Below are 16,536 nucleotides of genomic sequence, written 5' to 3'. Positions count from 1 at the left end.
ATATAATATAAAAATAGAACAATAATTGAAATCAGTAAAATATCACAGGCTAAACATTATACTCTAAATTTATAGCACGAAACGTTACCATATGCTTTTATCTTTCAATCATATGCCTCCTTTTGTATGTAGCTGCGATATAAGCTTGCTAATACTTGTCGACTTGGACAATTCTATTAAAAATAGGTTCCTTAAGATCAACTTGATAAATTGGCAACTAATAATCCAAATATATATATTAAACTTCTCTAGTATCTAGTAGATTTCTTTGTAATGAATATATATTCATCTCAGGGTGCAAGATTCGGCACCTGATGGAATAAGTAGAGCAATTCATCTAGTGAATCAGAGCTACAACAAACTATCGCAAATTATATTGCAAAAATTAAAGATCATATGAATATGTTTTAATAGCCTAGATTTTATACTTCTTTGATTTATTAGAATTTTCTGAAATGTACTGACTCATTATTCCTCTAATAAAATAACTTTAATACTATATTTACTTGCGCAAGTATTTTTTATTAAATTCTTAATTTATAAGAAAACCCTTTCGACGAGCTAGCTTTGATTATTAGATAAATTCGAAGCACTAAGGGCGCCCATCACTAATTCAATTTTCTCACTCACGTGTCGAAATCTTCTTATGAGCATTAATCTTCTTCGCTGATGTCGATCCAACTCCTGGTGGTCCTGGACTATGGTAGCCGGAATCGTCTCTTCCAAGGGGTTACAAAAATTATTTAAATGAAAATGACTTCTGCTTTATAAGAGCATCACAAAGTCTCATAAGAAATTTAATAAGTCAAACTAACTTTAGCTTTTACAAGTTATAGCAAGGTATTACGCTCTATAATATTTAGGGACCTCTCATGGTGGCATTTGGCAGGCGAGTGATGGTTCTCCTTTCTCAATTTTACAATTCTTACTTCCGACTTTCAAATTTACATAAAATTTGAATATCCTAGTCCTCCGCCATTTAAGGTTCAAATAGACCGTACTAAAATATTAAATTATTACTTATGTTGTATGTTTTATAATTTCTTTGCCTTCGGGCCATATCCATAACATAGACTATATAACAATTTTACATAAGTTCTGATCATTTATAGAAATATATATAAATATTTTTGAATTGGCATACTATTGCCGCCTGTTAACTGCCATTATGTGATTGGTGCATGCAAATTGTTTCAGTATTCATGCGCTTGGTAACCTCCTATTTCCTGGATACATTTAATTATTTTTATTAGGTTTTTTAAGTATGCCCTCTACATGCTAGTTAATTTTCTATATATTACTATTTATTTCATGCATCCTAATAGTTAGCCACGTGACCTTTTGTTCTTCCAAATTGCATACCGTTTTGCCGCAATAGATCTCTGCCAAGGGGTTTGGTCAGATTCTACTTTGCATGGCTCGGTCGATTGTTAGGTCGCCGATCACTGAATGTTTATACCTAACCTCAATCTTCAACATTTTATATAATAATATTTATTAGCAAAAAATAATTTCAATTCCTTTTAGGCTATTGTACCGTTTAGCCAGGACAAGCTGATGCTATCTAATCTTTATGTTATCTCTTTGGCGATATTAGCCAGTTACTTTACTCAGACCTATTAGTACTTCAGCTAGGGATTTTTATATCTACCCAAATTTCAAATATGTTACAGAGTGTATAAACGGCACAATATGAGAGACCACCAGCGTCACACAGCTTCACGGGAAATAATCACATGAACTATCGGCTTGAGATAACAGTAAGAGTTGCAACATAAACGTCGTATACCATGGGATATCTAATCTACTTACGCTATTGTTGCTATATGATATTGCTGACAAATATTGTTGGGAGAAGCATAAGCTTGATTGTTGAAAGTAAAACATTCTATATAATCAATAATTTATTGATATCATCAACTTAAACTAACATCAATGCAGTATCTAAATATGTTCAAAAGTTTTTTTGTATGAATAACATTGTTGAAAAACTCATAATCAAGAACATTATAAAGGACTCACCATATTATCAATCCATTCTTTATGAGTGTTTTGTAAATATAACCAGTGGAGATGAAAATAATATACCTCTATAATACCTACCTAAAATAATACCTTCCATATCATACTTGAATCATATTTTTTTCAGAGTACGCTATAATTTTTATCCTTCAATTTATATTGAAGGTATTTGATCAATTAGTATCATATAATATATCATGTAGGTATCATGAAGAGCGATTTAGACTAAAACAATACTTTATTTGTTGAAATTTGGGAGAAGACAGTTTTGGGCTATGCCTGTTGTTTTCTCCCAATCATATTATATTTATTATAATTATGATCTGTAATTGCCAATGAACTAAATAAATAAATACAAGTCATACTGAATGAGAAGTTTTGATATTGTCAAGTCATACTGAATGAGAAGTTTTGATATTGTCAAAACCACTCATTTATTGAAACAAATCGAGATACTAGTTCAGTTTGTTACACCATTATCAATCTCCAGTGAACTGAAAGCTTGAAGATTGAGCAGCAGAAAATACCAGAAAATATAGTATGGAAGAAGTCCTAGGATAGACCATCAGCTGTTGACCAATGAAGGTTGAGCTCTACTGTGATTGGCCGAGAATGGAGTATTGGAATACTTGGGCTTGTCTAGTCTCGACCAATGGCATTAGAACTCAATCTTCATTGCTCAACAGCTGATGGCTATTCGTAGAGCTTCTGCTGTTCATTGTTTAAGCTTCCAATCTACTGGACAGTAATGATGGTGTAACAACTAAAATTAGTATCTTATTTTGTTTTAATAAATTAGTGGTTTTAACAGTATTAAGTCGTTTCTATTTGATATGGATGATCATAATAATTGAAGAGACTTGAAGTGTTACATACTGTAAGTTACAGCTGATGATGTGTGAGCACACACGAAAGCATGCTCCTGTAAAATATTAATTTTTATTCTAATAAAGTGGATTTTTGACTACATTTCAAGTCTCTTTAATTATGTAAAAGTTCCGCAACATCAACATTCACGCTACAAACTTAATATGGATGATCACCCCAACATCACCTTGACAGCTTCACATCAACACGGAAAGTATCTCTATACATTACCAATCACTTCCTTCAGCCTCTACTTTGAGTCAAAGTGTATTACATTTTTTGACAAATACAACAAGAGATTTCAATATTTACTCACCCAATTGCTTACACGAACACAATCGAAAACAATCATATACTTGAGATTCATCCGCTATAAAAATCGTTTGAACAGCAATATAGCTTATTTCCCATTTCATTATTGTGCATGTAGATTTAAGAGTAACAGGATGGAATACCTCCAATTGGGAATTTAATTGAAAATGATTCGATATCAGCAACACTCAACTGAACAGATGAATGAATTCAATTAAGTGAATATTGTATTTTCTGCTTTCAGTCCACAAGAGTTTGTTATTCAATGTTCAATTGTTCAGTTAGCGAGTTGATACTCGTAGGAAATATTCTAGTCCATTGAATTATTCAATCGATTGCTCTATCAATTTTCTGTTCTAGCATTTCAATGATTACTGTGTTTTGAGTCGTGAAACTGCTTGTAGCTCATTACAAGAGAACATTTTCATTCAATTCCAGTTATCCATTTTCGATTCGTGTTTTGAGTCATGAAACTGCTTGTAGCTCATTACAAGAAAACATTTTCATTCAATTCCAGTTATCCATTTTCGATTCGTGTTTTGAGTCATGAAACTGCTTGTAGCTCATTACAAGAGAACATTTTCGTTCAATTCCAGTTATCCATTTTCGATTCACATTTGAAAGAATAAAATATCTTTCGATGAGACCAATGCTAAATCTGAGGAAACAACCATTAGATACTTTTGTTTCGCAAATAAATTTCAATGCCAATATCAATTTTGATTTTCTCTATAGAATAAACAAACATAGAACAAACAATAAAGTCATTCTATTAATCCACTCACATTTTGCTGGAATTCCACCATTTCTAACCTAATAATCAAATCTATTGATTGTGATATTTGTGCGGGGATGCCACCAGTTCTAATTTGATCAACATGCCATTTGGATTACATCTTTCCTTTTTGCAAATAAATTTCAATTAAATGGATTTCAATTCTCTGCATCTGAATTGAACCCACGTGGTTAAGTGGTAAAATTTACTGTCCAAACTCCGCCACGCAACAAATAAAAAATCATTCTATTCTATTCATCTACTCACATCGCATGTGCTGGAATTCCACCATTTCTAACTCATCTACTCACATCACATGTTCTGGAATTCCACTATTTCTAACCTGATCATCATAACCAAATCTATTTTGACACTTGGAGACGTGGCGTTTAATGGAAGAGATTGACATGATATGATTTCATTTAAACTTTTGAAACCCACATACAAGCAAATGATATTTATGAAATTGATCAGTGCATGTACTTTCTCCAGAACTGTCACCGACTCCGCACCACATGTGAACCCTGAATTTCAATATTCAAGTGACATGAGCCCGAACGTGTTTCAACAGGTTAGGTGACGTTGACACGTCGAAAATAGGTGGCGACATGTTGGCCCGTCGTGGTCGACTAAGTGCCTAGCCAGGTAAGCTGTCCGTCAAGTCGCTTGTTGTTCGTCAGTTGAGTTAATAGTTGATGGGAATTGGAAGGGTTGAAGGGTAGCCAAAAGCGGATGAACTGACGGCTACAGCGGACTGCAGAGTCGGTTGGTACATTAGGCAGACGCAGACACCACGCCGGCGACGTCCGTCGGATGACATCTCAGCGACACCGGCCTATACTAGCTAATGCACTAACATTATCACGCCTGAATTATTCACAGTCAAATGTCACGTGACCCTTCCCCTCCCTCTCCTTCCCCACCCACAAATTTAATGTGCTAATGGGCAACGCGTCCATGTCTCATGTCAAGAACGGTGCGCGCTTCTCACTTATATAACTAATGGTAATTACTACTGTGTATGTCAAACTGGTGGCTTCTAGTGTCAGGCAAACTTCGTTGACTTGTTTGGTCTGAATTTAGAATACAAACATATTGCATTCCGCTCGACTTCTGCCATCGGAATTGAATTATTTGATTTGTTGAATACTACTATTTCGTTGGAAATATGATTGAAAACTTTAGTTCACCACCCAATTTGATGTGTCAAAGTTATTTAGTTATCGAAGGTGATGTGAATATTCATTTAACTTGTTGACATGGTATATCAATATGATGTGTTTCAACTTGAAATCAGGGTGAAGTTTCAAATAGTATGTTAACTACATCAACAAACAAATTATTTGAAATTTTATCCTGTTCTCAAGTTGAATCTCGTGAGTGGGAGGGCATGGAATCTCTCTGGAACCGCCAATGAGTAGTTATGAAAATATAGAACATTCAAATTCTCCAATTGCGTCATAGAATAATGTCGTGAACTTTCTAATAAGGTTGTCCTTCTCATATTACTGATATTACTTGTTTTTGAGGAATTGAGAGCATTTTTTACGAAATGCAAACATAAATGTTTGAAGCCAGTTTACACCAGAGTTGTCAACTTAGATTTCAACAGATTTCGGAAATTGGTTGCCAATTTCTTAAAAATCACAGCAACATTCAACTCGTTTTCTACAGAAAAAAATTGACAACATTTTTGAAGAAAGCTATTTGTGAACGGCATTTTTTTGACAACTCTGGTGTAAACGTGGCTTTGGGAATGCCTGACAATAAAAACAAATGAAACTGTGATCATTATTATACAGGACTCAATTTCGAGAAAGTTTTCTTTCTTTGATGGAGTAGTATGTTAGAATAAAATTCTACTTTTATCTTCAGCTGGTGACAGGCCTTTGCATTTTCTCAAAATTATGTGAAAAATCCTGTAAAGCCTTTTCTGAGAATCCAGATTTACAGATAATGGTGTATATTTCCTCCTCTATCACTGACTATATCCCATCAAATTCATAATTGTGGTCCGTATATTGGCCTAGCGTTGTGGATTCAAGAGCGTTATCCTCTCGAAATAGTAGCTTACTCTGTACATTCTCCCAAATTCACTAATGATTATCACTTTTTAATGTTTGTTCCGCTTTCTCGAGAACATCCCACTCATTTCCTTCGGGCAATGAATATTTTTACAAGTCCTACAAAGTTTTGATGTTGACTGTTGTTCAATTTACCGTGAGACACTAATGATTCTCGTTAAGTTCAGCATAGGGTAACTTTGGTATCTTCTCCTAGTGAAGAAAAGAGTTGTCCTCCTAGTTACTCTCCTAGTCGAGGTACTCTCCTAGTTTATGCTGAGATAGAAACTGTCATACTTCCACTGAAACATTTGAAAGAAAAGTAGCATTTTGGATAATGAGAAAGGCATAAAAATTGAAACTCTTTAAAATATAAATGAGGGATTCAAGTTTAGAGATGGAAAAATTACAAAAAAATGGAACTTACAGGTCATCTGCTGTGATTGTGGGGTTGAATCCACGGAGTGAACTTTCCAATTATTTCTATGAAAGAACCTTTGCGATAATTCTCACCTTCAAATTCACCCGTTTTAAAATGTATTAACATAAAATGTAACTATCTGCTGTGATTGTAGGGTTGAATCCACAGAAAGAACTCTCCAATTATTTTTAAGAAAGAACCTTTGCCATTCTTACATTCAAATTCACCCGTTTTTAAATTTATTAACATAAACTGGAATTCACAGCTCATCTGGAGTGATTGTAGAGTTGAACTAAAGAAAGAACTGTTCTATCATTTTCAAGAAAGAGCCTTCGCCATTATCACCTTCGCATTTACTCGCTTAATAATGTATTCTCTACGAACAGAGAGAGCAGTAGAGAAGACTGATCCGAGGCGACTACCCAACGCTGTGTAAACGGCCCATTGGGTTCGATGAAGAAAAATAATGTATTCTTCCCTATAAATATTATTCATGGTCCTAATCACTGCGAATGTATTTCTCCTGTTTTCCAACTGAGATCAGAAAGTTGACATGGACGAGTACAAAACCTTATCTTTGCGCCAAGAATAAAGTATGGAAACAACAGAACTGGCAAGAGGAATTGAAAATGAATAATGAATGGAATCGGTGAGATGGAAAAGTTTGCGATCCTCGACACTTCAAGAAGAAGTTATGTGCGTCGGTGAAGGTAGGCGGAGAGGGGAAAGTGATAAATAATATATAAAAAAGAGCACAGCATGATGGACATTGATGGTGGAGTAGAAGGGAGAGGGAAGCAGACAAATAATGGAAAGGTAGGGTTGTCTTGTGGCTTATTTGCATCCAGTGTGAGAAACAAAGCGTGGAACATATCTCATGAATCCATAACACACCATACCTTCACAATTTTCCTTCTGGTATGGGAACGTTTCCAGTAGCACGAAAGATTCGAATAAAGACAGAAACGACAAATCCGAAAACGACAAATTCGAAAGGTCCGTAACAAAACGAGTCAATTGAAGAACACAGACAGTCGTTTCTTTCAATGAATGCTCCAGAGGAGTAAGAGAGAGAGGGAGTTGCGTTTGGGCTCGGGACTCTCCCTTGGGACGACGTCTGCAAAATTGAACTGCAGTGTCCTCTCTCATGCAACATACACACACACACACACACACGCAGAAACAACTCGCATTTGAACATGGACAGTAGTACATACACACTCACACACCGACATCCATTTCAACTTGGCACTCTGGCCAGTTCTGTAACAGTCCAACACTGTCAGCTCTTGTACATGTAGAGTACACTCATGTTAAACTTCACGAAACCTCATGAAATCAGGGTATTTTTGTCTTGTTCCTTGGTCGGTTTACATGTTATGGTTATGGATATTTTGTGTTCATGGTAACGCGAAATTAAGTGAACACTCATCAACTTCATTGGATTTTATCAGTCGTACTGGGTAATTCAATCAGTCTCATAAGAGATTTTATTGCTAAACATGAAAGATGGGATGCATGATGCATGATGTGAAGTGGATACATGCGTAGAGTACAACAATGTATGTCTGTTCAAACTTGACACGGGTAAATCACTTTGATTGTAAACAGTGACTCAGATTCCGTAGATAACTTTTACGATCCACACCGGATTGCGATGAAAACCACAACAATAAACCTGCAAACAGTGCTAATCTACTGAAAGTGATCCTGATAATTTCCTCACAAATTTACTACTCTTGTATATATTTCTCATATTCTATAAATTAAACCAGGAAACACACGACGTAGATAGATTAAAAACACCTAGGAACTTACATTATAATGGGATATTTTCGATATCTTCCACGACCGGGCAGAGAGTGGTGCTGATTCGTTGAGCAGTTCGAACTTCCAACGGTCACGAGCCTTGTATTGGCGTGACCACAGAGCACGCTTTGCACATTCTTGTATTCTATTAATAAATGTGTCAATAAAATCCATTCTCACAAGGTATCAAACTATCATTCAATAACTACTGGAAAAAAATTCAATAAATATTGGTATTGAATGAGTGAGTAGGAGTGCATTCAATTACAATCATTAGTTAGCTCAGATCTAATCTCCTAAAAAACCGTTCTCATTATCCTCCAGTAGTACATTACCTGGATTATCACATTGAATTGATGTACTTGAAATCATAGGTCGGTTGCACAGGAGTTTGTTAAATTTTAACGGTAATAAAAAGATGGTTAAATGCTCAAAGAACCAATCTGAGAAGGGCAAGACGTCTTTAATTAGAACTTGAATCATTTTTATTAATCGCAGTTGAATTTGAAATAATTTTTGTACAACCGAGCCATAGTGGGAGGGTTTGAATGAAGTTTTCTATATGAGAGGTAATTTCTAAATCTGAGGTAATGTAATTGCGGAAGATATTAATTTTCACAAGAAGGTGTTGCGTTAGTTCATAGATTAGCGTAGTATAAAATTCATCTACAAAAAAATTAAATTTTGTATGCGAATTAAATGCTGTGACATAGATGTTTGACATTTATTGTATGTTTGATATCGTTGTCTGAGGTCGACCTGTTTGTATTTGTTTGTTTGATATGTATGACATTGTAATTTACAAAAATGGATTTTTAATATGAGTGCAATGCTGTGAGGGTATCAATGTTTGACATCAATTTCATGTGTTTGATATCGTTGTTTCAGGCCGATCTGTTTGATATTTGATATTTTGTTGCGTGATATTTCATATTTTTCGTTTGTTTGATATTGTTTTGGACAGTTGTCTTTAGAGGTGATTGGGAATGTTGATGTTTCAGGTTCGGACCCTGTTTGTGAGCGGTCTGCCCATGGACGCCAAGCCCAGAGAGTTGTATCTACTGTTTCGAGCTTACGAGGTCAGTCAACAATTCAATCACTCAAATAAAGTGCATGGGCTTCCTATTAGAACGACTTCTTGAATTCAATCGAATCTATAATATTATTTTTTTTTTAAATCAATCATTATCTTTAGAGCTTTTCCATTTCTTGCGTCTCACACAAGAGCAAGAGGTGAGAGTTAGAGAAGAGCATTATTTGCCATCATTTTCCTTTCAAAGTGAAAATATCAAAAAATGATATTGTATGAAAAAAATTTGAATCTCAGTACCCTTTTAAAGTATTTTATCACAACATGTTTCGGTCATTAATCCCATTTTTAAGTGAATGAAATAAATAAATAATATTTATTAAATATAATCAAAATCATTGAAAAGGGTACTGATATTCATATTTCATTTATATTAAAAGTAGCCCTAAAGAGAAAAGACAGTGATATTGTAGTTTGTAGTTAGAAGTTCGTCTTCTATAGTCTATTTTAAATGTTTCAAAAAACAAACATATGAGGTAGAATTATCAAGACTAGAATCTAGACTCTAGTTCTCTTTGTAAACGAGATCGATTTTTTCTCATAGCAAAAATGTGTCAACTTATCTCATCACTTCAGCATACTTTCAAATAGGACTACAGTACTATCTGTAGCGTGAACGGAACTTAATCTAATAGATCAAATTATTTCATATGCATAGACATTTTCTGATAAGCGGAATATCAATGTGTAATAGGCTTAACTATGTTAGATCTCGGATGCATACTTTCAAATAGGACTACAGTACTATCTGTAGAGTTAATGGATCAGAATCTAATAGCAAGAATGCATCATATTATCTGATATGTATAGACATTTTTTTGATTATACCAATGTATAATCTATGATAGATCTATGATGAATATTATATCAGCATAGCCCAAATATCCAATAAATGGAACCTTGTCCTTACAAGTATCAGTTTTTTCAAAGTCACGCTTGATATTCTGATGCATGAATACCTTCACTTCAAATATCAATGGCATAGGCTCTTCTCTGTTAGATCTGTGATGAATATTACATCATCACAGCCTGAATCTCTAATATTATAGAGAAAAGAATCGGCTTATGCACGTACACTGTAGGAAATACACGAATGATGTACTGATCAACTTGAAATTTTTCATATGGATTCTTAATTTACCGAGGATGGTTATAGACCGATTTTAAATTCTTGAAGATTTCAGTAGGTCAAGTTTTCAGTTCGTCAAGTTTTCAATTAGAACCCAGCGGAGCACGGATAACCTGCTAGTATCCAATAAACTGAACTTTCCCTTGCAAGTGTCGGTTCTTTCAAGGACACGCCTGATATTTCGATGCATGTAACCATCGCTTCAAATAATAATGTCGATTCACCTAGATGTACAATACTCACAGAATGAAACCATTACTCATAGATCACAGAGAAGGCTAGAAATACTATTGTGAGTCCCGATGAGGGTGAAAACTTGGCTTGAAAATAAGAAATAGGGGAATAGAGAGAAATATGAGCTGGAATAATTCGAGGAGGCAGACACGGAGTGGCACCCGCAAGCGATCAATGTCGCATCGCATGTCATGGCAACGTCTAGACGCCGTCTAGTTTCTACAATCAACTGCATACGTCACCGGTTTCCATTTTTTTCACAATTATCTTTTTTCTCTCCCCTCGTGTATTCTTATCGTTATATTTCCATATGTTTACCCATGCGCGTGTCAAAGTGCCACACAAAATATAATATCAACTGTAATATTTCCCTGCTATTGATCAAACCTGGAACCTCCTCATTCAGGTCTCAATGGCTTTTTCAACGCAGTTGGTATAAATCATTTCCCCACTTTTCTGCTCTTTAGAGTACAATAACTGTAAATCATTCCCTTCCATTTCAGACATTACAAACTATGCATAGGATAGAACACTCTAGTACAATGCTGCCATAAAATTGATAAATGATATATATTGTATCCATGGGTTTGTGTCCTTGAAATTGCTTTTCTATTAGGCCCATTTTTCAGTTCGAAATTTACTGAATAATATCAGCTTGTGCTTCCTACAATAGTTTGGGTGATTGAGATACTAGGATGAATAAGTTCAGTAACTGATATGTCAGATTTCTCCTATATTTACTATATAAAATTGACTGGAATCACCATTTAGAAGATAACTTGAGGATGACAATATAATATGATCAACAATCTTATTCCCAATATAGGCCTATGCAATAGGCACCTTCTGGGAAGTGAATTTGTAGCTTTATCAATTTACAATAATGATCTATGTTAAAGTAATCTACTTTCAATTATATGGAGTGATCCGTGGTCTAGTGGATAGAGTGCTTGCGTAGCAGCACAGAGATCCCGGGTTCAAACCCTCTCAATACCAAAAGTTTTTTAACCAGATCACTCCCGTGTTATCGGATGGGCACGTTAAACTGTCGGTCCCGGCTGAAGTATAACAGTCGTAAGGCCCATTGACGGCTTAAATTATATATTCAGGCGGTGGGACCTTCCCGCAAGGGACTCCCCACCAACAAAAGCCATACGAATTTACTTTTTAATTATATTATTATTATGAAAAAGAGTGTCTTTACTCATATATTACAAATAATACAAAATAAATTTTTCAACTACAGTGGAAAGTGGAAGCTAGCTGATTGAAAAACAAGTTTTCTAAACTCTACAACCGGAATCCATAATTTTATTCTGTTTCAGGGATATGAGGGATCACTGCTAAAAGTAACGAGTAAAAATGGAAAAACAGCATCAGTAAGTATATATTTTTTTCTTATTTGAAATAGTCGAATAATTATTGAAGTATCTCAAATTTTATTTGCAACATAAGAAATTGCTTCTCGATTGATCAACTCAAATACGCTGCCATTTATAAACTTATTTTACAGTCAGTCTTGAATCATGTTCAATCGTAATAATTATGAAGCGATTATAAAAAAATTGTCTTGAATCATGCTTCATCGTAATAATCTTGAAACAATATTATAATGATAAATTATCATTGTATTGAACTGCAAGTACTGAATCATATTTTCAAAGCTAAGTTTCTCACGTTGAATGTCTTGTCGAACTCTACTGTCATTGGCTGAGACTAGACACGCCCAAGTATGACCATAATATTTGGAATACTTGTGTGAGTGTAGTCTCGGCCAATGGCATTAGAGCTCAACGTTCATTAGTTAAGCTAATGGCCAATCGTAGGGCTTCATCTTTACTATATACTATGCTGCTCAAACTTTGCTGTCAGTTAACTAGAGATTAATAATGGTGTAACAAACGTCACTAGGATCTGAATTTCTTTAGTAAGTTAGTGGTTTTGACAATATCAAATATGTTGTTTTTATCTCTTCACATATTATTATAATTTTCAATCATTATTGGCAGAATAATTGATATTATTCTGATTAAAACTATTTCATTTCGCCACACAATGGTGTAACAAACGAAACTGGATCTCAAATTGATTTAATCAATTAGTGGCTTTGAAAAAACACTAATTCAAGTTTGTTGTTTTTATCTCTTCACAATTCACATAATATAACTTCTGATAATTAGGCATATTGACAGAATAATTATTATTCTGATTAAAATTATTTTATTTCCCAACACTTGATATCTGAATCTATTTTTCCAAACAAATTCCAGTTGGATCAGATTCTTTCCGATTATATTCATACGAGATATTATGTTTTAATATTTCAAGAGATATATTATGTTATCATTAAAATAATTATGATTGTTCATTTTCCAGCCGGTTGGGTTCGTGACCTTCAACACACGCGCAGGCGCAGAAGCCGCCAAACAAGATCTCCAGGTGGGTGTTGTCAATCTTGGTTACGATTGTCAAAAATTAATTAAACAATAATAATTATATTAATATTTTTATAATAATTTTCATATATAAATCATATTGATAATTCGATCCTATATAAAAAATTATGGATAATACTCATGGATAAAACATGGATGATAATAATACTCATCTATTTCACTATCCATGACGAAAGTACATTATTAGGAGACATCTCAGCTCGATCCTATCAAAATTATTGGACGAACTTTACCTACCGGTACATACAAGTTTACCGACGTTAGTTCATTATTAGAGTACATACAGTCCATTAGACTGTGGTGTCGTCAAAAAAAGTACAAAAACGAAATAATGATAATCATTTTATCCAAGTCTCATAACCTGAGGGTTATCTGTAGGGTTGACCCTTATCTTTCACCTTAATTTCCCTTTTTCATATCCGCTCCTTCAGAACAAGATCATCAGTGATTCAATCTATTTGATAATGTACTTGTTTTAAGAATAAACAATATTACTTTTTTGTAAGAGCTACTCTTAAATGTCAAGAAATAAAATTACAATTTTTAAAAAAGGTTACTTAGATTGTCATCGATTGATAATAAACAATATGCATACCGATGAATATACACCGTTTCCCACAAAGAGGTTTACACGTTTAATTTTATATTACGTGCCCATTCATGCACCGAACTTTTTCAAATTTTACACAGTTTACAAAGTAGGTTCTAAAAATATTCTGGGAAAATTTCAGCTCCCTAATTTTCGTAGGAACAATATGGCAGCATATTGAAAATTTTACCACTGTAAAAACTACTGCCGCCATTTTGTTTCTGCGAAGGTTATGGAGCTGCAATTTTCACAGAATATTTTCAGAACCTACTTTGTAAACAGTGTAAAATTTAAAAAAAGATCGGTGCATGAATGGGCACTTGATATAAAATTAAACGTGTAAACCTCTTTGTGGTACACCATGTATATGTTTACTGATAAACAATATAGATTTGTTCATTCTATGGACTTGCATATAAATTCCCATGATAACCGCTGAAGTATTAGACAGGGCGATGCATTGTTGGCACTAATTTATAGAGCAGAGATTGTTAAACCCAGCTCTCGTTGTTGATTTATACATCCCAATCAACAGTTATCAGTTTATGGCGCTGTTATAGTTGGTATGATGCACACTTGCGACTGAATTAACATAAATTTGTTATTCAGTCGTAATCTATATGCTAACGTGCATCTAGTTTGTATTAGTCAACTCGTCTTTACTTGACAGTGTGTTGAACTGAAAGAGCCGGCAAACTTGTATGTAGGTAAAGTTTGTCCAATAATTGATGAGGGCGAGCTGAGATGTCTACACGACAACACGTTGAGGCAACAGAGTTCCCGTGGTTGATTACATGTATCAGAACTTATGATTCCAATGTATAAGTTGATGGGTTTCATGTAGTATCAGTTGAAACTTATTTGCAATTTGTAAACTGTGAAATTTCTCCAATTATTCGATTAAGGGTCGGTTTCCGAGCTCGGGATTTGGCTAAGCTCTAGACTTTAAACAGCTGGAGTAAGAAAATTGGCTTTCCGAAACGGGGTGTAGTCGTAGTCATTGTCAAAGTCACGTTTGAATTGAATTTCAAAAAACTAGAAAATTAAACATAAAATAAAATAAAGAGGAAATAGTGTAAAGTTTCAGTTATTCTGAATTATTTAGAAATGTTTAATTCCGTCAAGGAAGAACGTTTCCAATCATTGTAGAGATGAGAAAATAAGAACTTATACTACTGTTATAAAAACTGCGACTACGCCCCGTTTTGGAAAGCTAATTTTCTGACTCCTGCTGTTTAAAGTCTAGAACTTAGCTAAATCCCGAGCTCGGAAACCGGCCCTAAAGGTAGGCGCACACAGATCGTCATCAGACGGACGGCACGCATCGGACGATTAGATTTGATTCATTGTTTTCAATTGGAGTGCGCATACCTATCCGCATCCAATATATGCACTCCAATTGAATACAATGCATCAAATCTAATCGTCCGATGCGTGCCGTCCGTCCGATGACGATCTGTGTGCGCCTACCTCAATAGTGCTCTCACTCAATAATAGAGTTCTGGGGTCGCGTCTGAAAGAAGTTGATAATTTCAGATTGACAACCACTAATGAAATTTTCCCATAGTATGATGAATTTCATTGGATCAACTGATTTCACCTAGTCAGAATTTGGCTGATCCTGGATTCAGATTGATCCATCAACAGTGGATAGATCCGGCTAGATCATCATATAAACCAGTTAACATAATTTAATATCATAACATTACCGATCGTGAACATGTCTGATTGTTGCATTAGAACATATATATGCTCTAAACATATACATACACATATATATGCATATGAACATATATATATATATGCTTATTAACACAAACTATGTGAACCCTACTAGGTATATTATGTTTATACATTCACGACTCTGACACTGGAAATTCTCTCATGAGAATTCGACAATTCGACTCATTCCATCACGATCAAAATATTTCTGCATCAACGTTAAGATACTTTCATAAGTATCTTCAGTAAGTTAATCTTGAGTAATGTTTGCGGAATCCTATAGTGAGTCCACGTTAATATAATAGCAGTATTTGATTAACATTGGTGTTGCTATCATTGTCTATCATTCGACAAAGCAGATGGCGCTATTCTTTTCTAGCTATCCTACATTGCCAGATTGTTTTTTAACAATGTAGAAACATAATTACTAATCAACAAAATCACTATCTCACAATAATTCCACATTCTCAATTCTGGAAATGCATTATTTAATCATTAAAAAATATAATCTTTCTTGACGAATGAAATACAAAGTGAGTCATATGTATGGGAACCCTTCAATTAATTGGAGACTGTTGTAGATATAATACTGTAACTTTCAGGATAAGTTATTGGTCAAATACTGTACCTTTTGACTACAAATGAATTTCAACCCCTCATAAGGGGGTGACTTAGGGGTTGTAACTCGAATATTTTAAATGTAAACACTCATTGTATGGTACATAATTTCAAAGGCCTTTTCAAAACAAGAAAGATGGCATCGATAAAAATATTCTATGATACTTCTATCCAAAATGGCGGCTGATTGAAGTTTCAGTTTTTTAAGAAATGGTTTTCTTGTTTTAGAAAGGCCTTTAAAATCATGTACCACACAATGGGTGTTTACATTCAAAATAAACGAGTTGGAGTTTGTAACTCGTATATTTTGAATGTAAACACCCATTGTGCGGTACATCATTTTAAAGGCCTTTCTAAAACAAGAAACCCCTCATTTCTTAAAAAACTAAAACTCTTATCAGCCGCCATTTTGGATAGAATATTTTTATC

At 34.4% G+C, this 16,536-nt stretch overlaps 1 protein-coding gene across 10 annotated transcripts in view; it reads left to right on the top strand.

Annotated features, from left to right (window-relative positions):
- Window positions 1–16,536, top strand: part of LOC111044192 (protein couch potato) — a 403,765-nt gene that overhangs the window by 344,724 nt on the left and 42,505 nt on the right. For 7 of the 10 annotated variants that reach the window (XR_005571122.1, XR_005571123.1, XM_039426400.1 and 4 more), the window contains 3 exons: window positions 9,262–9,348; window positions 12,048–12,101; window positions 13,099–13,161. Coding sequence is in view for 8 of the 10 variants with exons in the window: in XM_039426400.1 (XP_039282334.1) it covers window positions 9,262–9,348; window positions 12,048–12,101; window positions 13,099–13,161 (204 nt within the window). In the remaining 2 variants the exon portion in view is untranslated. The remainder of the gene's footprint in view (window positions 1–9,261; window positions 9,349–12,047; window positions 12,102–13,098; window positions 13,162–16,536) is intronic. The other 3 variants (XM_039426403.1, XM_039426402.1, XM_039426404.1) reach the window with 1 other exon arrangement.

This window comes from Nilaparvata lugens, chromosome 4 (genome assembly GCF_014356525.2).
Source record: "Nilaparvata lugens isolate BPH chromosome 4, ASM1435652v1, whole genome shotgun sequence".
Taxonomy (NCBI): Eukaryota; Metazoa; Arthropoda; class Insecta; order Hemiptera; family Delphacidae; genus Nilaparvata; species Nilaparvata lugens.
Note: the sequence above shows the minus strand (reverse complement) of the source record. Positions and strands in the feature narration are given on the sequence as shown.